This window comes from Papaver somniferum, chromosome 7 (genome assembly GCF_003573695.1).
Source record: "Papaver somniferum cultivar HN1 chromosome 7, ASM357369v1, whole genome shotgun sequence".
NCBI classification, from domain to species: Eukaryota; Viridiplantae; Streptophyta; class Magnoliopsida; order Ranunculales; family Papaveraceae; genus Papaver; species Papaver somniferum.
In genome coordinates, this window is record NC_039364.1 from 216,663,176 (window position 1) to 216,688,467 (window position 25,292).

General features: G+C 37.4%; 2 protein-coding genes across 2 annotated transcripts; both read left to right on the top strand.

The window, feature by feature from the left end:
- The first annotated feature begins 10,239 nt into the window (after positions 1-10,239).
- LOC113299563 (armadillo repeat-containing protein 7-like) lies at positions 10,240-12,472 on the top strand. Its single transcript, XM_026548599.1, has 6 exons — positions 10,240-10,975; positions 11,147-11,183; positions 11,437-11,510; positions 11,612-11,705; positions 11,792-11,874; positions 12,065-12,472. Exons 1-6 carry the CDS (start codon positions 10,904-10,906, stop codon positions 12,239-12,241), a joined length of 537 nt encoding a protein of 178 aa, XP_026404384.1. The 5' UTR covers positions 10,240-10,903; the 3' UTR covers positions 12,242-12,472.
- An 8,244-nt stretch (positions 12,473-20,716) lies between these two features.
- LOC113299562 (serine carboxypeptidase-like 35) lies at positions 20,717-25,075 on the top strand. The gene is made up of 8 exons (XM_026548598.1): positions 20,717-21,116; positions 21,839-21,946; positions 22,059-22,247; positions 22,430-22,518; positions 22,632-22,913; positions 23,169-23,311; positions 24,416-24,508; positions 24,648-25,075. The coding sequence occupies exons 1-8, from the start codon at positions 20,819-20,821 to the stop codon at positions 24,904-24,906; spliced, it is 1,461 nt and encodes a 486-aa protein (XP_026404383.1). The 5' UTR covers positions 20,717-20,818; the 3' UTR covers positions 24,907-25,075.
- Positions 25,076-25,292: the final 217 nt, after the last annotated feature.

Consider the following 25,292-nt stretch of genomic DNA (forward strand, 5'->3'; position numbering starts at 1 on the left):
TGCAACTACATAATGGCGCTAGAAACAGGGAACATTGAAGATTATTCTAGAAAAAATTGAAGATTAATATTGAGATTTGTGAAGATTTGGAGTGAATGATTAAGAATTTTACATAATTTCTTGCAATTCGATAACATTGAAGAAATGGCTAGAAGAAGAAATACATCAGAACAACTAACTACTGTTAGAAGAAGCAAGAGAATTGCTGGAAGAGAAAGAAGTGAAATGGGAGAATCTACTAGAATGAGAAATAATGGAGAAAATCAAAATCAACCACCAGGTCAACAAACACTAGTACAAGGAAGGAATATAGATTATGATAGGGTGAGTATACGCACTTGACAATCAAATTCCACAGAAGAAGTAGAAGAAGAGCAGCAAACCAGAAACCATAGACAGGTAGAGAGAAATCAAGAAGCGGATTAAGGAATAATTCATGGAGATGAGGAAATTGGAGCGTTAGAAACGTTGAGACGAAGAATACATGAAGAAAGAAGAGCTGAGGCAGAAGAACGTGCAAATTTAACAAGGCAAAATCACGAATTGAGGATGGAAAATATGAGACTACAGAGTAGAAGATCGAGAAGTATTACAAAATCATATTCAAGATCGACTAGAAGAGAGATGAGGCGAAATTCACCCACAATTAATGCCAGAAGTAACATTCAAGAAGAAATATCAAATCCTGATGAAGAACATCGCGAAAATAGAGAAAGGACTGATGATCGTTACGTTCCACAAAATGAAACTTTTGATGATAGGCAAAATGGTAGAAATCAAGAGAATGGACAACTTCAGGGACGAAATGATCAAGATGGCGAAGGGAATCGAGAGGAAGGAAGGAGAATTATACGTGAGAGAGAAACTCAAAGAAATCAACAAACGATTGAAGAAGAGATTGAAAGACATTATGCTGAACAAGCACGTTTAATTTGCGAACGTGAAAGATTGAGAGCGGAAATGGAAGAACAAGAGCTTCAGGAGACAATTCGCCAGAACAATCACGACAATCGAGAAAGAAGGCGTACACAAAACCGGAATAACGGTAATATCAATGAAGAGTATGATAGAGTACAGAGGATGGCTGAAAGACAGCGAATGGAATTAATAAGAAATGAACAAAATCATGAAGGGGAAAATGAGAGACATCATCATATGCGAATTCAAGATAGAGATGAAGAAGAGAATCGCAGAAGAAGACGAGATGAGGATAATGAAGAAGAGATGCAAAATTTCGCGAGAGAAGAAAGACATGAACGAAGAAGAAGGGAGGCGAAATTAAAAAGACCAATGGATCAAAATTCAGGTGTAAATAAACAAATCTTGAAAGAGTTAGAAGAAATGAGAGGAATGCTAAATAAAAGGAGAGTAGGCAGAAGACAATTAGATGAAGCTATAGAAGAAGCTGCGAAAACTCCATTTACAAGGGAAGTACAACTAGGAGGAATACCTCCGAAATGCAATTTGCCGCATTAACCAGCATTTTTGATGGAACAACTTGTGCAATTCAACACATTAAAGCCTGTGAGGTGTATGTTGCAATGGGAAAATCATGATGCCGTATTATGCAAGTATTTTGCATCCAGCTTAACAGGGGAGGCGTTAAAATGGTTCGAAGGTCTACCAAAGAATACAATAACATCCTTCAATCATTTGCAGACTACATTCCTGGGGGCATATATAAGTAATAATTCTTCGCGACCTGGTATTGAAGACGTGTTTGGATTAAAACAAAGGATTGGCGAAAGTTTGAAGCACCTAACTAAAAGATGGAGGACTATGTGTAGCGAAATGGCTGGCCGTGTGGATGAGAGATATCTTATCTTATCATTTATCAATGCTATGTTTGCAACCAACCTATTGTATATCCAAATTTTCAGAGTCAAGAATACGATCACAATGACTGAATTGCGAGAACTTCAAGAAGAATATATTGCTCTAGAGGAAAGGCAAAATGAAATGGAATCATACCCAGTTGCGAACACCAGTTCACAAACAGCGAATGCAAGCTTATTACCCAAACTAATAAACACGTGGCAACACTTCGCAAGTACAACAAGAGAAGGTGACGGGTAACAATCAACAGAAACTGGTGGCTATGGGAAGCCGAGATCAAGAGGAGTATGAAAGAGAAAGAAATTTCTACAATCGTGGTGGAAATAACAAGATTCAAAGACTCGATCAGCACAAGAAACTTATGGAGGTCAAAGACAAAACTATAATAGAGGACAAGGAGGTCACAAGGTAGTATGGGAAGAAATCAAGATGCCACCTCTAAATGCAAGTGTGGAGAAAATATGGGAAGCTATAATTTTGATGGAGAATATACCAACACCATGGAACATGGGAACGGAACCACCTCCAAACCACAGAAGTCATGAGTTTTGTTCTTATCATCATTTTCATGGACATACTACAAATGATTGCAGAAATGTAAAAAGAATTATTCTGAGAATGATAGATCAAGGAAAACTAAACCACTTTTTGGTAGGGCACACAATCTCAACCATTGCCACCACCACCAGAGCATCACAAAGTAAACACGATGAAAAAGAAGGAAACATTCTTCATAGAAGTTGGTGCAAAAGCAAAGAATCTATTCTGTCACTCTATCGTACATTCATACAAGACAATTGAAGATTTTCATGACAATGTTTTGAGTAGAGTGTTCGCAAGAGATAATGATGGAAGAAAATTATGAATATTGCGAAAATCTCCACTAGAGGAATGGCAGAAAAGATTATTTCTTTTACCGCAGAAGAAATCCCGAAGGTGAAGAGGTACATGATAATCCATTGGTAGTAAAATTAGAAATTAATCCAAAACCGAAAGAAGATGAGGATGATGAAGCTGAAGATTCATGGGCAATTAATAGGATTCTAATCGATACTGGAAGCTCTGTGAACATCTTATTTTATCATACTTATAAAACTATGGGAGGAAGAGATGATGATCTTATACCATCAACATATAAGATATATGGTTTTAATGGTACTGCCAACAAGCCTAAAGGGGAGGTTACTATGCGAATTCCATTGAAGGGAATATCTTCTGAAATCCTATTCTGTGTCGTTGATGTAGAATCACCCTACAATGCATTAATTGGTCGACCTTGGCTACATGGGATTCTAGGTGTAGCTTCAACTTTCCACCAGTGCATCAAATTCCTCACCCCAGCGGTGTAGGAATCATAAAGGGAGATTGGGTTGAAGGAAAGAGGTGTTACGAAACTGAGGTGGAATTGCGAAGGAAGAGCAAACAAGAAGGCAAATTGGCGACAAAAATCAAAGAGACACAAAGAAGTGAGAAATTGATGGTGGATGCAATCGAACGAAAAGAAGAAGAGATGTTGCGAAACTAATGCTAGCTCAGAATAAAAATGATGAACATACCACTACCAAGGAGCAGAAGCAGTAGCAGAAAATAACAAAAAAGCATATGGCAAAGGTAATAAAATAAGAAATGTATGAATGATTATTTTGTTGCGACACTCTCGCAATAAATAAAATTCTCAAAATACATTTTATTGAATGACAAAATTGAGATTGCGAAATGCAAATATGATGATGATGTGCGAGAATCTCGCAGAGATAATGAATTTACAAAGACAATCAGAGAACAATGACAAAAGAGAAAGGGGCGAACCTTTATGGCGTACACCCTAGTTCGCGAATACAATTTCGCAAGAGGCAAATGTAAGACCTAAAGTACGTCATATAAGGGGGTACCTGTTGCATGGCTCAGGGAAAGGCTACACCGCCACCGGAACCTGAGTCATGGAGATTTGGGGTCAATAAAGCCCATCCGGGAGAGGCACCTTGGATTCTCAGCTTAAGCATATGACTTAGGTTGGGCGACTAAGGTAATAAGGACTCTCCCAAGGAGTGCAGAATCTGATCAAGGCGCCGAGGTACACGGTTGAGTCAAGAGTGCCAGGGGCGTTGAAGCGTACCTTGCCATTCTTGACAAGTCTTGGCTTATACTGCACTCGGCCCGAAGAAAACCCCACTTAGGGTGCAGTCTCGTAACCATAAACCCTATAGGTAAAAGGGATAAGAGGCTGCGAAAACAACTGGTTGTTGTTAAGACCGGATGGGAGGAGCCAACCTTGTATGGTAGAGGTACGCCTCCTTGAAGGGGCAACCAGGGGGAAGATAAGGGCGACCCCCATTAGGGAGCTGATAAGTGTCTTAAGACGCAAATGTCATGAGGCTTTTTACTCGCAAGGGTATTAAGGCTTGTCATATTTGTGCACAATCCTGAAGAGGCAATAATACAAAAAAAAATAAGACGAGATCAATGGGTTTTCGCATGAAAGTGCGAAGACGTCCTGCGATTTCGTCGCAACGGCAATGTCATGGGGCTTTATTTTCGCAAGAATATTTAGGCCTGTCATATTGTCGCAACATTCCTGAAGAGGCCATAATACAAAAGAAAAAGTTAAGGCAAGATCAATGGGTTTTTGCATGAAAGTGCAAGGACGTCCTGCGATTTTGTCGCAATGACAAGAGGTGGCATAATAAGACCTTTAATTAGGAAGGAAAAATAAGACCACACAGGAATGAGATTTTGAAAAGAATCAAAATTCACTTCGCATAGATTGCGAAATTATACATAAACAACTGCGAAGTTGAGGCACAAAATAAGAAAAATCTGCAAAATCTCTCATTTGGATACAAATAACAGAGGCAAGTATGGGAATGAATGAAATTAGAAAATGTTATTTGTCTCCATATGATAGATTTACGCAAAAATTCAAAAATTAATGATTATATTGATTAATTGTATTGCAAGGAAGAATTGTTTTAATGAATGCAGGTCAAAATGAAAGAAACTCATATATTAAGGAATATGGGAACCAAAAGAATTCGCAAATATAAAAGAAGGAATAAATGTACAAGTATTACAGAAGATCAAAGAAAGAAACAAAGACTACTTCTTAGTTGATCCTTCATCCTTCATCAGACTTGTTCCCTTCTTCGTCTGCATCAGAACTTTCATCTCCATCAGAACCTTCATCACCATCAGATTCTTCATCATCAGCTTCGCTATCAGAAATAGTCAGACTGGGAATGTTCTTTGGGATCTCCTCCAAGACAAGGATAATCAGAATGAGGAATACTATGGTCATCACAAACCATTTGAATAGTTTGATTGCGAAAATGCATAGCATCATTCTTAAAGTTCGCAACAGTGATCTTGATTTGATTCTTTAATCTAGAATACTTGTCGTTGCGAGAAGAAAGATTCTTTGCGAGTTCCTCTTTTTCAGCTTCAAGTTCCTCAATTCTTTCGGATATCTACTTTCAGAATCTGCGAGCAAAAGGCAATCAATTAATAACTTGATGAAAATTCATAAGAAACAAAAGATTAGTGAAGAAGAACAGTTAATAACCTTCTCTGTCAGAAATCATATCTCTAATCAAGGCTGTATGCTCAACTTGGAGACTAACATTTACACCTAAATCTTTTCTGGCATCGTCTAAGATTTTCGCAGCCCAAGCGAATTCATCCTCATTATTTATAAGGACGAGAACGAATTTGGTTTTCTCTTTCGCAGAGCTCGGTATTCTTGCGGTTAGCTTCATCTCGTTCAAGTTGAACTTCAAGAAGGGTCTCTTGGAATTTCGCCAAAGCCTTAGCACCTTGATCAGAGATGCGATCCTTATCATCTATGAGACCGCTAATTTTGGTTCTTAGCTCATTGATTTTCTCTTTAGAATTAAGAAAGGACGCTTAAATCGGTTGGCTAAGCCTAAACTAGATCTATGGTCAATTCTAAAGAGGCGAAATTTGGATCTCAGTTCATTCAAGAAAGAGATGAAATTTATCATTTGAGAAACTATTTAAAGATTTATTAAGACGCTCAAGAAGGGTATCATTATCCAAGGCATTAGGAAATGAACGAAGAATGGTAGCTTCATCAGAAAGACCATAAATGTCTGCAAAAAGGATCAATCAAATAAGATAAAACAACAGGATGAATGAATGAAGGGAAAGGAGAAATAACATACCATAGAGTTGATTATTAGCTTGCTGAAGACTAGAGATTTTGTTCTTATGAAGAAGAATCAATTTCTAGTTGTTTGTTCTTCTCGCGAAGACTTTGACTTCAATTCCAGTTCCTCATTCTTTGCACGAAATTGAAGATTCTTCTTTTCAAGAATTTCGCGTCTCCTCTCCAGATCTGAGGCAACAACGAAAGAAGCTTTTCCAGCCTGCGAGAAAATGTAAAAAGTATTAAAATAGAAAGAGATTTTGAGTTACATAATGAAGAAGTAAAAGACGAAAGCATACCAGACTATTAAGAGAATGCAGGAAGTTGGGAGTCACTGATCTAGAAACTCCGCGAAGAGAATTATCACCATCCATAAAGGAACATCGCAAATTGTAGCGAGAGCTTTGCAGGTATTAGCGAATTGATATCTCCCATTCCTTGCAAGAATCAGAAAAGAGGCCAGAGAGCTTAGCCATAGAAGATTCAGATGGAGAATCTTCATTTGCAGCAAGGTCATCATTATCCTCAAAATCCTCATCACTCTCGGAGTTTTCTTGAGAAGGAATATTTGAAGGAGAGGAAGAACGAGTTTTTCTCTTCTTTGAAGGAGGAGCAGTTAGTTTTTCTCTGCGAAAAGCACCTTTTCCTTTATCACCAGTCCTCGCAACATTGGCAGGTTCTTCTATTTCAGCAATAATCTTCACACACAAATAGAAATAAGAAATAGAAGTAACAGTATACTGTTTAAAATCATATGAGTATATTTATTACCTCATTTGTGTATGAGCGAAGAGCTAACAAGGTACTAGCCTTCCTAGTCCTATGATAACTATCTTTCAGTTTCTGGATCTGTAGAATGTCGCAAGAGTCAGCGAACAAAAGAATAAAGACAAATAAAGAAATGTAAAGCGAGCAAAAATGGAAGAAACATACCTCTTTCTCCTTCTTGGGCCAAGAGAATACCCAAGGTTGATAAGTAGCGAGATTTTCAGGAAGAACATTTGACCCAGCAATGTAAGGTCCTTTTAGCATTAAGGGAAAAACACACCATTTATCATCTTTGGATTGGAGAGAAGTTGTGTTCTTACCATAATGCCAATCAATGTCTTGCATGAGTATTTTAGCTTCATCAATATTATCTTTCCTTTTCAAGCGAATACCCCAGCGAGTATTCTCTTTCTTCATGGAAATCAATTCATAATTTTCAAAGAAACTCGCTACTGTGTATTTTTCAGCAATTATCTCCAAGTCCGCGAATTTAGGATCCCTAAGTTCTTTGGAGTAAAGAGATCCTTTACCAGCACCACGGTTCGTGAATTCTAACATCAGACCAATGCAATCCCCACTCAATTGGAAGATAGCTCGCGAAAATCCCGAGTGAGCGAGAATTTCATAGAACAGAGGAATATCTGGGTCATAAAGAGGAATGGGGAGACCTGCGAGAATTTGACCTAGTGAAATTAAGATTGATTGATCATCACAATGCTGATCAGAGAAAAGTTTGATAGAAAGAATTGACTTGGCACTTTCACCAGGAATGGTAGAAAGTGTGAAACCTTTCTCAACAAGATCTTTTTGGACATCTTTTAAGTTTTTCTCATGTTTGTGGCCACTTGGAGGCATATCTGAATATAGAGTATGGGAATGGATAAAAAGTAAGAAGATTGAAGAGGGAAGAATTACAGTAACAGAACTTACGGAAGAACAATAAAGTTGCAGAGATGAGAGAATAAAAAGAGAAAAGAAAGTAAAAAGAAAATGGAAAGAAGAGTATATAAAAAAGATTTTTTTTACTCGAAGAAATAAACACCATTAAGGCGAAAAGACGTGAGCGGTTGAAAAGCAGCGGTTACAAAAAACGTGTCAAGAAATAAATGGAAGAAAGGATACGTGTGATAAATGCAGAATATGAAGAGATGGACAATTGCGGTGTTTCTCACATCATTTTCTACTTCGCAGAGAAGATATGAGAAGAGGCAAGATGTAGGATCAGAATCTCGCAACAATAATGCCTCAGTGAAATTATCAACAACACAACACAACAGCGTCACAAAACAATTTCAGAAATGACATAATAAACGACGTCAGCTAAAATCATGAGAAAAATGTGATGGTCCTGCGAAAATTAGAGAGTTTGCGAGATTAATATTTGTAAGGTTGCGAGAATGTCGCGAGCCATATCCGAAAATAAATGACAGATTAGCTGTCATCCACTATGTACTTCCCTATAAATAGTCTTTCAGTTGTAAAGGGAAAGGGAGAGATCTTTTTCGGGGTGAGAAACAAGTAAATAGGAGAGACAAAATCTAGAGCAGTGGTTATTTTTGATTCCTTTATCTTTTCTTGTAAGATTGTTCAAAGATTCATCAATAAAATTAAGATTGTTAATCTAAAATGAGTTAAATGTTAATGAAATCATATGAGGGGTGTAGTGTAGGATTTCCTACAACTACAACATCACCTAAAGTTCTTATCCAATCTGCACCAAGTACAATGTCACAACCTCCTAATGGCAAGACCCTGAGGTTTTCCATGAATTGGTAGCCCTGCATGCTCCATGTAAGATGTGGACAAATACCAGTACTAATTGTCCTCTCTCCATTTGCAACTGTGACTAGCATTGGATCAGTGGGCTTAATGTGGCATTGAAGTGAACTTGCTAAAGCACTATCAATGAAGCTTGTAGTACTGCCTGTATCAATCAGAATGAGGACTGTTTGGTTATGGAGAATACCAGGAATTCTAATTGTGTCACCAGTAGCATCTCCTGTAAGAGCATGTATGATATTTCAACATCAGATTACACTGGAGATTCAGTAGTCTCCTCAAAAACGTTTTCCTCTTCCTCAGTATCTGGTGATTCAACATTGTCCATCTAAAGCATGAAAATCTTCTGTTTGCCTTTACAAAAGTGTCCTGCCTTGTATACCTCATCACAATTATAACATAATCCTTGAGCTCTCCTTTTATTCATTTCTTCAGGTGTGAGTCTCTAAATTGTATGAATTGGGGAATTAAGTTTGTGGGGAAGAGTGAAAGAGGATTTATGGGTGAGCGGAGTAGATTTTGGAGAGTTAAAATGGGTTTGGGTGGAAAATTGCTATAAGAGTATTGCCTGTTAGAGTTGAAGGAGTTGTTGAATGATTTTGTGAACGGTTTAGTGGCAGCTGCTTCCTATAATCTAGCAAGGGAAAAGGTATCTGCTAAAGTTTTTGGATGAAACATAGAGATAGATTTGCCTATCTCATCCTTCAATCCACTAAGGAAGCTCATAACAAAATGTTCTTCACTATGAGACGAATTTATTTTCAACATTAATGTTTTGAGCAATTCAAACTCTTCATAATAGTCATCCACAGACGAAGTTTGCATTAATTTATTAAAACCACCACTAAGTTTTCTTCAATAGGATTTTCAAAGCATGCACATAGATGGGTAGCTAAGTCCTGCCAAGTGATTCTATGTCTATTGACTTAAAAATTTAAAAACCAGGTTTCAGCCTTACCTTCAAGGTAGATTGCAGCAATATTCACCTTCTTGTTTTCTTCAATATCATTTAAATCAAAATATCTTTCACTCTTCTGTATCCAAGCTCTAAGATTCTCGCCGTCGAATCTTGGGAAATCCAACTTAGGAAGATGGTGATGTTGATGTTGATTTGAAAATCGCGGATCTCCATTAGTTTCTGAATAAGAAGTACTAGCCGTCTCAGGTATTGTATCTAACTTCTTCATTAGTAAATCAAATTTAGAACTCAGATCTGATGAAAAGCTGGTGAAATTTGCTTGTAATTTAGCAATGGCAGCGGTGTTTGCTTCCACCTTATCATTTACATCTTTGATAGTCATCGGGAAAAAAAATTGGACGGAATTTTGAGTGGAAATGAACGACTCTGATACCAATTGTTGTATCCCTACAACAAATTAATACAGAGAAGGGATAGAAATGGTGAAAATCACCTCCTCAATCAGAGATCAAGCCAATTTCTATGCACATAGGCGCAACCAGAAGTTTAATTAACAACAAAAGTCAGATTATTCGGATGAAGAACTCTTCTTACAACTTAAAAGCAAATCATTAAACCCTAATCTAGCTCAATCGGTGATTGACGTGTGTTGAACCATCAACGGTCACACACCTACCCAATCATCAGTCCAACTACTTTACTTAAGCATCTCTAACTAAGATAAGGGCAGCCTCTAGGGGTGCCCATTTTAACAGAAGGGTTACAACATCCTCCTCCTCCACCTCCGGTACCCAAGTGCTTCTATTATTCGACGACTGTCTACTTCTCCCTCTAGTTTTTTTTCCCACTGAATTTTGAACCGGTAGCAACCTTTTCAATCGCAAATTCGTCATCGAAGACACAATAATCTTCATCATCATCATCATCACCATCATCATCATTGGAATCCAAAGTTTTTTTCCTTCTTTGTGGTTTAACCCTAGTTCTTTTTCCACCCGATTTCGTATCCTTCGATCTAAAAATTACCTTTTGTTTCCTTTTCCTCCTACGACTACTAATAAACTCATCATCATCAGAATCGGAACCAATCACATATCCCTCCTTTTCCTCGGAATCATCAAATCCCACCTCTTCTTCCTCCGATGGGTTTTTATGATCAAGAAATCCTTCAGAACCATTAGATTCTACATCATCATCGTCCTCTAATACATAATCATCATCTGAATCATCACTATTACTAGTTCTTCTCTTCTCATCATTGTGTTTAGGAATTTATTCCCTCATATAGTACACAAAGATAAAAGACGATGTCTTTAAGGTGGTGCCACGTATGAAACAACCACATTGACCATTGAAGAAGCTCTAACTAGGGTTTGAAGCAAAAGGTTTATATTGAACAACTTCTCTTTTCGCTTTCTGACCTCTGTAAATTCTTCCCCATGTTTACGAACAACAAGAGGCAGCAAGAACGGACAGGGCGTAACGGCAGCCCCAGGTTACAATACCTTCAGGTGATACTACTTCTTCGTAAATCAATCAATCCATGGTTCTTCAAATTTCAAAATATGGGTAAAAATTGATTGATTTGATGGTGACCATAGTGAATCTTATGGTAACTATCAGTATTCAAGTGTTTGAATGAAAGAAATTTCTATGTTACCCCTTTTCTCTCTCTATTGTAGGAGTTGGTGAGTGAATTTCAGAATGCTACTAATGAAGGTAATTAATTGATCTAAAGAGATAATCAGCTTATCGTACTATACGTGTTTGATAATTTTCCTGATTGAATAATATACTTTTGTTATGATGATACCTCAGGCTGAATTATTGCCCATACTGCATATAGGTGAACATAATTTCTATTTCCTTAGCTAACTACTTCAGTTAATCAGCCAATTTATGCAAACTGAGAAAATGGACTCGGATGATAAACAGGCCGCGGGCTTTAATTAATGACTTTATTGTGTTGCAGAAACAAAGGAAAAAGTAGTTGCACACTTGGCTAACTTTGCCTATGATCCCTTCAACTTTACGTTTCTGCGCCAGGTATAATATCAAGTTGGATTTGTGTAGGCAGGAATAAGGAAGTGGTTGTTGATATCTGCAGCACTTAATACTGAGCACCTTATTTTTGTTGGCTTTAACAGCTTAATGTTTTGGATCTGTTCCTAGACTGTGTGACTGAGCCAAACGAGAAACTTGTGGAATTTGGTGTTGGTGGTATCTGCAATGCTTCTGTTGGTTAGTTGACTAGTCCGACCCCATCTGTTAATACTTACTAACCATAACCCCACCTTGTATTTGCTCTTACGTGTTCTTCTCGACAGACCCAGCAAATGCTGCTCTTATTTCTCAAAATGATGGAATTCCTTTGGTTGTGCAATGCTTATCTAACCCTGTTAGAAATACTGTAAGTTTCTAGACTCAACTATCGCTTGTTTGTTAACTTTTAATATTTGGTGGCTCAGGTTGCACCTTAATTAGAAAGGACATATGCTGAAGATTTGATTTGGCATACACATAATCAAACAGTGTTCCGAGAAAACTTATTGATTTTTTTTTTTGCCGCAAGGTGACTCGATAATTAACTTTATGGACAGGTGAACTATGCACTGGGAGCTCTCTATTATCTTTGTAACCCTGTGAATAAGGAAGAGATCTTGAAGCCTGAAGTAGTTGAAGTCATAGAAAGGTATGCTTCAGCTGGAGCTGTAAGTGTAAGCTTTAGCAATTTGGCCAAGGCATTCTTGGAAAAGCACAGACCTGGGCAGACATGAGACGCAAGACCATACCGACATGTGGCTGCAAGCATTTTTTGGCTGGCATATTGAGATGGTTTAAGTTTAATCATATAACAGAACAGTCTTATTTCATTACTTATTTTTTTTATGCCCATTTTTTTATCTAGTAGCAAAATACTTCTATGCAGATTTTATGTATTAAGTGTTTGAATCAAAAAGAATACCAAGCATCGATATGAAACATAATCTATATTCGAGTTTAATTCATCTGTCAGTAGGTAGTTCTAAATGTTTGATTTTTAATCCAAAAGTCTTATACATAAGAATTCTGTTTTCTGCTCATTTAAAATGATTAAAGGTAAAAGAAACTTTAAATAATTTTTCTGGTGTATAGATAGCTTCCCTCTTGTTGTTCTGCAACTTCCCGGAAGTCTTCTTCATTATCTAATGGGGCACGAGGCAAGGATACAATTGCTAGTTTATTAGCTTCATTAATGGAAGTTGTGCGAACTACTGTAGCATGTGAGTGTGTTTATGTTAGAGCAATGGTGATAAAAGCATTGATCTGGATGCAAAGTCCATATGAATCTTTTGAAGAACTAGAATCTATAATTGCGTCAGAGCTTTCTGATCCAGCTTGGCCTGCAACACTCTTGAATGATATCTTGCTCACTTTGCATGCTCGGTTTAAGGTATGTCAAAAAAGCGGAGCAACAATTCTTATATTAGTTTGGTTGTATTAGCGTAGTTGTTTATTTTACCTAATGATCTTTGGAGTTTGTTTATCAACTGTTCAAATAGGTATATTTGGTAATGTGCTATTATTAAATTTCTTTGTATAAATGCCAAATCATCTGTTCAATTAAAGTGTTTGTTGGCATTTCATTCTCATACGTAATAAGCCTATTAGGAATGATGTGTAGGTACGTTGGTAGTACTGGAGATACACCTGTCTATGTCCTTTTTGGATAGGCTTGTATATGAAAGAACTCTGTATATATCCTGAACCTGTAATCAGAAAATTGAGCCTTGCAGAGTAATTGGTCGTTTCACTAAATTTGAAGTATTTTGGTCTTTTCATTCCTAATGCATTTCTACAGGATGAATAGTAAAGATGCTGCATACATCCAACTTGTATCATTGATTGTCTATTTGCTATATATTTCTATGCATTCCATTGTCATGTTTTTTTTAGTTTCCTAATATAAGCCGTAGAAAACTGCTGAAATATTTCATCTTCATTTGGATCATTTTGTATATTGTGGTCTGTCAAACTTCTTTTACCTTAACGTCTGCATTTTATCAGGCAACACCAGATATGGCTGTCACTCTTCTTGAAATTGCGAGAATTTTTGCAACGAAAGTTCCCGGAAAGATTGTCGCCGATGTGTTGCAGCTGCTATGGAAAGTAGGTTTAACTCTTCAGAATCTTACTATAGCATTTTCTTACTTATCAATATGTACAAAGCAGTCTAGCGGGTTAAGATCCTCATTTTATATTCTGAACCATCACTCGCTCATTGTGCTATCCTTAGATTCTTCTGAATGCTGTTTTCTTGTTCTTTCTTTACTACTCAATACTAAATATCTTCATTCCGCTCTAACTGGTCTGAGTTAGTACGTCCCTTGGTGCCAGATTATGGCCTCATAAACAAGTTAAATCAGTCTCATATGATTGGTGACTTACGAATAATTTCGAGAGTCCTAAACTCATACTGTTTAGGCGAACCTCAATTTGCTTTTTGGAGTTATATTCTTCCAGTTTCTCCCATATGATAATGATTTTAACCTATGTACACACATATGATATTCTGAAAGTATGCAACTTTCAGAATATCATTTTGTGGCCCAAATTAGTGATTCTTGTATATGAGTTTCACCCAACTTATGCTTTGACATGACTCACATGCATGACTTGTTTAGAGTGGTGCATCATGTTTTGTTTGAGTTTCACCTTTAAAAAAAAAATAAGAACAATCAATGTTTCTTTCAGACTTGCCTTGATGGGGAGCTGGACCAGATGGAAAACACACAGCTTTGGAAGCCGTAACGATAGTTCTTGATCTTCCATCACCACAACCTGGGTCGCTGTCTGGAATTACATCCATAGACAGGGTTTCTGCGTCTGATCCTAAATCGGCTTTGTACAGAGATTAGTACAGGCTGCAGTAAGTATGAGTTGTTTTTTAACATTTACATATGTTTTACTGTAATGCGATGTTAGTGCGCAAGAAATTTATAGGACAGAATGAGCGAATTGGTGCATCAGCAAGTGTATAGTCAATGATAGAAACCTTATTGCAGTTTCTTACGCAATGCCACCACAGGAACTCGTGGAATTTTTTTCTTTGTGCACCCATGGCTCACCTATAGTGTATACATACTTTGACAGAATAATCTGGTGTTCATAGTGTTCAACCAAAAATAGTCCCAATTTTTTTGGTCTCTCTCTTACTAAAAGGGTACATGCAGGTATGGTTCCTTGGAGAAAACGCAAACTATGCTGCTTCTGAGTATGCATGGGAGTCTGCAACCCCTCCTGGAACTGACGCTGATGATGCTAGACGCAGATAAAATGGTTGCTGCTGCCAGTTCTCAGAATCCTACTCTAGCTGGTCCACTGACTTGGCTACAAAGGTGTGCGTTCAGTGGGGTCTGGGAGGTATATATTCCTATCTTGCTACTCTCTTGAGTTCTTTCAAAACCATCGGGATTGTCGTTGCAGCCCTCGGTATCTATCTCCAACACTTATTAGTAACTTCTTACATATACCCTCCATGTTTCATCTGTGGTCTATCGTGTGCAAATTATACTGGTTTATTAAAACCGAAAAACATATTTAATGATAATTTATATATTTTATATCACCATTAGAATCATATGCGTCATAAAAATTCGAATAATCACTTCTAAGTTGTGCAGATCATGTATTACATGCTCTCCTTGATACTTAATTTGGAATGGTTATATTTTTGGCAGCCAAATGAATGAACATTCCAACGAACTACAAATTTCTCATCTTGGACCTTCAGATAGACGTGTTAGAAATTACTCACAGCTTGTATTTGGATTAACTGGATAGGTCATCAGGACCAGCTGCTAGCAGATTTAGCAACCCTTCTTACAGTACTCCATCAATATATGAGAGTCCAGTATCTCCGGTCAGTGGCCATACTCTGTCATACAAGTCACCTTTGCATGTTATGATCAAACCAAAGCTAATGCATTTAATCTGCACAAATGTTCAGGTTAGAGAAGATCCCCTCCATCATATTCAGCATCAGTTATGCAGCGATTCGAGTCGTTTGAGAATGCTTCGAGTCCTTTGGCGGGACGTGGAGCACAGAGTTTCGGATCCCATGAAGATGATTATGAGCCTGCTTCCTCACAAAGTTCACAATTCGGGAAAGCATTATATGACTTCAATGCTGGTCGTGATGATGAGGTAAACTTTTTCTAGGTCTTCACAATCACGCATGGATTAACCAACATGTCAGGGTGTGCCTGATAGAAATGGAACTGCTATTGTTTTACCTCCAGTGTGCACGATGCCAGCGGCCTAAACCCTCTTAGGTGATATAATCCATCTGGCATGATATTGTTCACAAATTTTAACTATTATCTTGCAGCTAAACCTGACAGCAGGAGAGGATCTCGAAATCGATTATGAGGTGGACGGCTGGTTCTACGTGAGTCTTTTTCACCAGTACAACTCCTCTCCTCTCTATAATCTGTTTGACCTTCCAATATTTTTTTTGCAGGTGAAGAAGAAAAAACCTGGAAGGGATGGCAAAATGGTTGGGTTGTACCTGTCCTCTATGTCAGCCAATCTTGACATTATCTATCTCATAAGTTCGATCCATCTTGCTTCCACTACCCTTTACCATGACTCTTCTCAATTCCCCGTGCTCTCTAGGAAATATGTGATCATTCAGGAGTTCTAACTGAAGAGCTGTTTTCTTGCAGTTTCTTTAGTAATGAGTACAGTTTCTTTAGTAATGAGTAATAACCTTGAGAGTTGATTTAGTGCCAAATTCTTTAGGGTGGGCCTTTTCTTTATAATTCCTTGGTCAAGAGGATAATTGTGTATTATTGTAGAAATTATAGCCAACAACATTTTTCATGTCTGAGATTAAAGGTAGTTCTTGTGGTAAGTTGAGTCACTGTCATCCCTGTATGCTTAGGTAGGGAAATTTAGTAAGTGGTGATCAATGAATATATAGGGCTGATCACAACCCAGAAGGAAAGGAAGTTGAGGATATTTGAGGGCTCAATTTGGAATTTGCAGACTGCTAATTTTGGCGAACGTCACATTCTTTTATTTTGTGTTTGGTTTTTGTTTTTATTCTTGGTGTTGGGTATTTTTATGGTACATATTTTCTTCTTCTTTCTTGATTTGATTTAGTTAATCCATGGTGTTTTTCATTCGGGTCCTTTGAACGTGATATATTTGTTAAATGCTACATCAAGTTCTGTGGTTACTCAAGTTGGAATCATTTGTATTCTTAGTCTCTTGTACGCGGAGTTCTGGTGTATACGGCTTTTTGGCAAATCCAAGTCTCCACACCTCAGGTATGTGCACCCTCCCCTTTGGGAACCCTTTAGTATATCTAAGCGTCTCGTATGCCGGGTTCTAGTGTACGCGGCTTTTTGGCAAATTCAGATATTTCCCGTATCTCGTGTTTGTGCACCCCTCCCATTAAACCTTTTGGTACTGGGTTAGTGGGAGGTCAATATCAATATTTCTTTAGCTAGAAGCTTCCTTGTCGTCCGCAATACATGTTAATATAGTATGCCTAGCAGTTTATGTGTCATAGTGGAACTGCTATATCTAGTAAGTGGGAACTTAAGCTAAACAAAAATGATACACACGACATTTGCTATACTGATTGCGAAATATACACTCATCGTCTGAGTTTGAACTACACTCCAATCCCACCTAATTTTAGATGGCCTAGTTTTATACCTGCTAGCTAAGAATATTCAGCTGTGGCATAAGAAATTAAAATACTTTTTCCACGCTCTAACAAGAAGTGGATTGATAATTGAAAATGCGCATGACTTATATTGTGAACACGCAGATCAAAGTCATCTGAGTATTCACAAACAATGCGCGCAGACTCATGACAATACAATAAATAGGCTGCGCCTGAAGGGAACGGATTGGTTATGTCGAATCCTTGACTCAGAGTTCTAATACTCTTCCTCGTCTCATCAATTACAATCATTGTCCTTAGCTCATACAATAAGATAAATAATGGACGAAGTATAAAATGTACGAACATGATATGCTATAAGGAATTGAATATATAAAGTATGGACGTATGAACATAGACGAAACGATTAACTTATATATTTCTCACTCAGATCCCTGTCTCGGAGATTGGGTTTTTCATTATATGGTGGGGATTACCGAAATAGTCGAATGACTTTGAGACTAATATAAGCCTGCGTAGCAGGAGGAATCTCACTTACACTCTCTATTTCTCTGTCTCTCTCCTCTTCTCTTCTCAATGTTTTTCCCCCTCCCTTTTTTCCCCCCTCTTCACTTGGGAGAGAGGGGTATTTATAGGGTGGTTCATGGGGTTCACTTATGAAGCCCGTTATAACCTTATCCTCTTGTGTCTTGTGCCGCTTACGCAGAGGTCTTCGTATTCTTGGTCTTCTCTGTGTGTTCTGCTTGAATATTCAATGCTATATGCGCTTCCTCCACAGGCTGACTGACACGTATGCTGTTTGAGGTTATTTAATGCGGGTAGTTGAGATGTCTGTCCGCGGTAGACAGTTGTCCTCTGCCCCTGTCTTGTCTGCGTCAGTCTGACTATCCCCAGCCGTAGTTCTTAGATCTTTCTGGGGATAGGATAAAGTGAATCTCGGGTTATCTTTCAGTGCTTCGCAGTGTTCTAGTGTTTCCGTCTTCCTCGATCCCCTACCGTTGGATCTGGTGGGTGGCGACGCTATCTTGATAAGGTGCGTCTCTTGGCTGTCCACGTGTGATATCATATCTTGATGTTCTCAGCCGCATGTCATCCACGTGTGTCTTTGTGGACACGTGGCGGAAGATGAAATGTGTATCTACATATATCATGACAAAGAGGAAAAGAAGAGACGGTTACTATTGGAGGTGGGTTATGGAACCAAAACCATTCATGTGGAGAAGCATGAGTGGAGAGTCAAAGATGGGTCAAAGACCAACCAGAATCAATAGTAATCTGCTATCTTCGTTTTTATCGGGAAGTTGATGTAAAAGAATCTATAACGCACGCACGCCTGCCATTCCTCTCTACTTCGTTATCATTATTGCATGAACAGAGAGAATATCATTATCATTGTTTTGTCACCATTTCTGCTAGTACTTCTCTCTATCCATCTGGATAAGTTAAGAAATGGAGTTGAGTAGATTTTTCGGTGGTCATCAACCAGTAACAAAATGGATAAGAAACAGTAAAAACTGCCCAAGCAAAATGATCGTAATGTTGACAAAAGGAAAAGAAAACGCACGCCGTTGAGTTGCGTTTTGTCTCCTAGAAAGCCCAACATTACGTACTTTACATGTGAGAAATGTTAAACTAATACTCCTAAAAATGATTATCTTTTTTCTTTCTGTTTGAACTAACCCTTTTGTATCTGTCTTAAAACTTAAATCCTTCTATCCTCATTCTTCACAGAAGAGAAATACATCTATATGCTGGAATCCTCGAAATGTTTTGTGGGCACAGAGGGGGTGGTCCTATGCTCCTATAACTATCTTTTTCGTATTGCAATAACTTTTGTTTCTTCCCCTTTGACCACAGTCCTATGCAGGTTAAATCAGAGTTGTTGGTCTTTTTTGCCATGAGTATATGCTTTATTGATGTAACGTTTACGCACTATACAAGTGCCACAATTAGCAGGGGGTTTCATTTTCACAACTGTAAAGTGAGCGCACAAACACTACAACTCTTTGCAAATCGGGAATACTTCACCTGGCCTGGTGGGTCGGCCATGGCCGGCCATGAGGCAAAGTCAGCAAAATTTGATTTTGGGGCAGCACGGTCGGGGGCAACAAAAAACTTTTTTCTTAAGAGATGTTTTGTGTCAAGAAAAACTGTGATGGTCTAAATCGTGACTAAATAAAAATATAAGGACATAAAAGAATGGCGTAATATAAATTAGAATTATTATAAGGGTTTGATATAAGGGGCATAGATATAAGGAGATTTACCAGAGGGGTTAGTGCTAAATACCTAACAAGCACAAATGTGTTTCAAAAACAAACAAAACTTTTCTTAAACATATCTCTCTGTCGAAAACTCCGTCGGTCCATCTCCAACCTGTTTTCCTACCCAACAACAATTATTGAATGATAGAAAATAGGCACCATAGAATTTTAATCATAGCATCAGCAAGTCTAATTAGCAATCAAGTTGTAGTAAATGCCCTGTCAATTTGGTTTAGCTCTTTAACTTTGTTCACTTGTCGTGTTACATTTCTTTCATTAACTTTCCAATCTGTAATTTGTTCGACTGCTAAAACATGTAATATTTAACTTGGCTGTAATTTGTTCGACTGCTAGAACATGTAATATTTAACTTGGATGCAGCTTAAATATTTGTGGAAGGGAGTCCATGATTGCACTTAGGTTCTTCGCAGCATCCGGATATGATCACGCTAGTGGTGTGATAATCTCTTCATTCCCTGGTTGTTTTCTTGCATTTTGAATTGATTGAAATTTTAACTGCTAATATGGCAAGCAATTAGGTGTTAGTGATGAACTTGGGTTGATTATCTTTTCATGTCTCTATTCCCCCCCTGTTGTTTTGGTTTTTGGGATAGCTTGTGTTACACCTAAAACTTTGTTAGAAGTTTTTGAAATATAGTTTTACTGAATTCACGGGGAGGTGTAAGGAAGTTGGGAGAAGATGTATGATGCTATTATCTGGCATTGTGGAAGGAAAGGAATGGTCGCGCATTTGGTGCTATACACAAAACGGAGAGGAACGGATGGTTTTGATCAAACATATCATTGTTTTTTGGCTGTCTGATACGGAGAAGTTTAAGCTATAAGCGTACATTTTATGTTATTCGGGAGACTGTTAGCATAGCTCTTTTTGCTGTTGTTATCGTTTTTCATTAACGTAACCTTTCTTCTAAAAAATGTAAAAACAAACAAAGACAAGATGAAACTGGTCATGATTTAAGAGCTGCAAAATGGGACAACAATTTTATTGCCGCTTCGGGGACCATGCTTATCCTTTTCAGTAAAAATCACTTAAAACTTTGGGGGTGACTCTGCTAAGGAATTTTCTAGAGGTTATTTTCCTCGGGTAAACCAAAACCATAAAAAAACTATGTTTATTGATAATTAAAGTCTTGTAAGTAGAATTAGTAACTTAATTTCCAACTAACCAAACAGATAAAATAAAAAATATGAATCTTACTCAAGATAATTACCATTTTGCCACTGCCCTCTCTCTCTCTCTCTCTGTTTCCCTTCACTCTAATCTTCTATATAATAAAGAGAGTCTCAAAACTGAAAATTGCATACTCTTCTGTGAATGTGAAACCTTTCAGAAAGGAAATACAGTGAGAGAGTAGATAAGATAAGAGTTAGTGCCATTAGTAGCAGTTACAATGGCTGTATACAATTACTGTATAATCCATTTTCTTGTTTTGGGTTTCATAATATCATCATCGTCACCATCGCTAGTTTTAGCAAGCAGAGATGTAAAGAATAATGCAAAGAATTCAGAAGAGCAAGCAAGAGAATCTGATAGAGTCACAAGTTTGCCAGGACAACCTCCTGTAAGTTTCCAACATTATGCAGGATATGTCAAGATTCGTGAAAAAGATGAGAAAGCATTGTTTTATTGGTTTTTTGAAGCCCAGGAAAATCCTTCTACTAAACCTTTGGTTCTATGGCTTAATGGAGGTCAGTCCCTCTATCTCTCTGTCTCTTTCTCTCTCAGAATTCAGTTATTTCATCGTATTTTTTTTTTGAAAATTACAATTTGGCCACTCGATTTTCAGGAGCATATAATTTTCGACGGATAAGATCTTTTCAATTACCAATTGTTAATTAGATTAATTTTTATCTTAAACATTTTGTTCTGTTTTGTAAAGTACTGCAGAGATTTATGTTCTCTAAAATTTTGTTTCCTTCTCCACATTTTTTTTGACTATCACTGAGATACTATACGCATCCAGATGCCTTCTCTGCGTTTGTGTTCATCCCTTTTAAAAAAACAAAAAATAAATAGTAATTTCCAGACTAATCGAAAAATTGTGCACAAGATATAATACAGTATTATTCTTGCAGTATGTCACATGAGAAAAATCATGGTTAGAATTTTCAAGAAGAAGAGTTAAATTAAATTATTACTAGAAAGAAGTTAAAAAAGCAAAAGAAAACAGCTGAATTAAGGGGGTTGGTGGAGTAGATAGACCACTTGGTAGACTGTGTAGGTGATAGTGTCCAAAATATCTCAACTACAAGGAATAGTTTTGCTAGGTCCTAGGCAGAGCTAAGTAGCTAACCAATTAAAGTATGGCCTTTCCTCAAGTTATAATGTACCGGACAAAATGACAATGTCAATTGCCATACTCAAATTCACTATAATTGTTTATTTGATGTTCACTGGGTGAGTTTTGCAGGACCTGGTTGTTCATCCATAGCTTATGGTGCTGCACAGGAATTGGGTCCATTTCTCCTGAGAGACAAGGACTCTAAAATCACTCTCAACAAATTCTCTTGGAATAAGGGTTTGTGCATTTAAACTTTTTGATATAGTACTATTTTTATGTCTTTTATACCAATTGGCAATTTTTTTTATTTTAATTATTTTTTTAAGACATTTCTTGTGTTGTTACATAGCTGCAAATATATTGTTCTTGGAAGCCCCGGTGGGAGTTGGATTTTCATACACAAACAAATCATCGGACTTGAAGGAACTTGGTGATCGAGTTACTGCCGATGATTCTCATGCTTTCTTACTCCAATGGTTTAAAAGGTTTCCCAGTTTTAAGTCCCACGATTTCTACATTACTGGAGAAAGTTATGCAGGTATATATAAACACATCTTATTACTTAATTAATCTCTTAAAAGTCGCTTGAGCGGGAAGCCGTCCCGCAAAGTCGTACGGGATAGCATTTGTCTTACTTAATCATCAATCTTAACTAGCAACTTGAATTGCATGTTTATGTTTTCTCTTAAGGATTTTTTTCTTCATGTGTACGTATTTCAGGGCATTACGTTCCTCAGCTATCTGAACTCATTTTTGAAAGAAATAAAGTAGCCAGCAAAGAGACCTACATTAACTTCAAAGGTTTCATGGTAATTTTCTAGTCAAATGATGTTGAACTTCATATACTACTTTATTAGTCTAGTTTAGGTATCCAATTTGGCTCGCAAGAACAATTACTAATCACTCTCTTTTTCCCCACCAGATCGGGAACGCTGTTATTAACGACGCGACTGATGAACTTGGGTTCATAGAATATGCTTGGAGTCATGCGATTATATCAGATGAAGTATATCACAGTATAGTTAAAGAATGTGATTTCAAAAATGGAAACCAATCTACCCTATGTTCTGCAGCAGTCGCGAGTTTCTACCAAGGCTATTCGGATATTGATATCTATAGCATTTATACTCCCAAGTGTATCAGAGACGACAACGACGAGAAACAAAAACGCACTCATAAATTACTAACGGCTTTCACCCAACACGTAATCATCCCTAAACCGTCTTAGCTCATTTTTTTTTAATCTTTTTTTTGGTTATAACTACTACATGACATCGGGTCTAAACTGTTAACAACAATGTGCCTGATATTTAGTTGGTTAGGGTAAGTACATATATAAGGGTAGTATTGTAAAATAATGATTTAAGGGGGAACAGAATGAAAGTGAGACTACAAAAGAGATGATGATGATGAGTGAGAAATGATGATAATGCTGTTTGTTTGTTGTTCTTGATTTCAGGACCTCTGGCCCAAATTACCAGCAGGAGGAGGGTATGATCCATGTACAGATGATTATGTTGAAAACTATTTCAATAGGAAGGATGTTCAGAGGGCTCTACATGCTAATCTCACCAACTTGCCCTATCCTTACACTCCTTGCAGGTAGTATTCATTTACATTCTTTCACCACTTTACACTGTTAATTGCAGTTTTATCTAGTTGTAGAAATTTGTTGGAGCCTTGGAGGTGCCAAGTTAGAATATCAACATCATTAGTCTCAAAATGTAAATTTAGAGGATGTTTAGTATATGTTAGTTACTCCCTTCGTTTGAAAATAATAGGCAGGTTTTATGTGGAATTTGTATACGAAACCGGCCTATTTTTTTGAAACGGAAGTAATAGGATGTAGACGGGTTTAAACTTAAAATTTGAATTACTGACGAGTACTTAGGGAGACATTTGTTCTGCCGATAAGATATTAGACTCAATTAGTGTCATACTGTTGCCTTCAAGGCGATGCAGATGTTTGTTTCTCAAAAACAATCAATATCAAGGAGTAGTACTACTATATATAATTAATTCCCAGCAGTTCTAGAATCTGGTTGAGACAAAAGAATGCCCTAGAATTCTGTACATCCGACTACCTTGAAAACATCTCAACTATTAAATACACCAAGAAGAGGTTTCTGTTGTTTTTTTCTTCTTTCTGAATGCTCATGGACTCATCAAGGGCCGTTAGCAATAAATTTACAGAATGTCCAACTGTACGTCTTTGTTCTTATTCGTTTCTCAATTTTATTACTCCAGTTTTCACACTCCAATTATTGATCACAGTAACATTTAACACGGTTAATTCTGATTCTATCATTTTTTAGAATATGATCATCATTGTAGCTTGTACTTACTTATATTATTAACAGTAGTATTCTTGGTTTCACCGCCATTATCCTTAGGATGACCAGAGAATAGTAGCTCTGGGTCAGAAAATTTTCCAGTACTAGTACATGCATAAATATATCACTTTTCCCCTTCATTTCTGGCTCGAATGCATGCACTTCTGTACTGGAATTGTGCTTATAAATGTTCGCTTCATCATCATCACCAAGATACATCTTTTATGTAAATTGATAAGACAAGAGCTTCACGTGGTCTGATTCATGAACAGTTTGTACTTGAGTAAAATGTAAACAACCTACCAAATACTTGACTGACTATTGACCCAGTTGACCGGTCTGTAACAATGTTAGATTGTATTTTTATGTGCAGCGGTGTAATAAGGAAATGGAATGATTCACCAGACACTGTTCTTCCCATCATTCAGAAGCTCTTGAACGCTGGTTTACGCATTTGGATTTACAGGTAAACACTACATATACAAATGTTTAAACCTTAAACCTCCGAAAATTACGTAAACCAGTATTAGAATGAAGTTAAAATCCATGAACAAATTGTTGATACGTTGAATTGAATAATATATGGGTATGATTTATGATGGCAGCGGGGATACGGATGGAAGAGTACCGATAACGTCGACAAGGTATAGTGTGAATGAGATGAAACTGAGGGTGAAGGAAAAATGGAGAGCATGGTTTCACAGAAGACAAGTAGCAGGATGGGTGACAAGTTATGAAGGTGGGCTCACATTAGCAACAGTGAGAGGTGCTGGTCATCAGGTTCCGGTATTCGCGCCTGATCAGTCACTTTCTCTCTTCTCTCATTTCCTCTCTGGCAAAAACTTGCCTCCATCTCGCTTCTAGACAAAGAGAGAGAGAGATACTGCAAGGTGCCTTATGAATTTATATGTACTCTCTCATTATTAAATGAATAATTTCAGTAATCAACCAACGATTATGCATGAATGAGATCAATTGTGTTGGACTTCTTCGTTACAAAAAAAAAAAAAGGACAGTCTTGTCATTTGTTTCTTGTCGGAATGGAGTTTACCAACTGATCGTACTATGACCAATTTGTCTTCCTCCTTTTTTTGGGGCTTCTATCGACCATGAAGAATAAACCTTTTCAAATCGACATTAAGAATATGTCCAATGCTAAGGATTAAGGTCATCCTATGGAGGTTTTTTTTTTTTGGTTCAATAAAGAAAAGTTTATTAGAAAAGGAAGGAGTGTCAAAAGACAACCAACC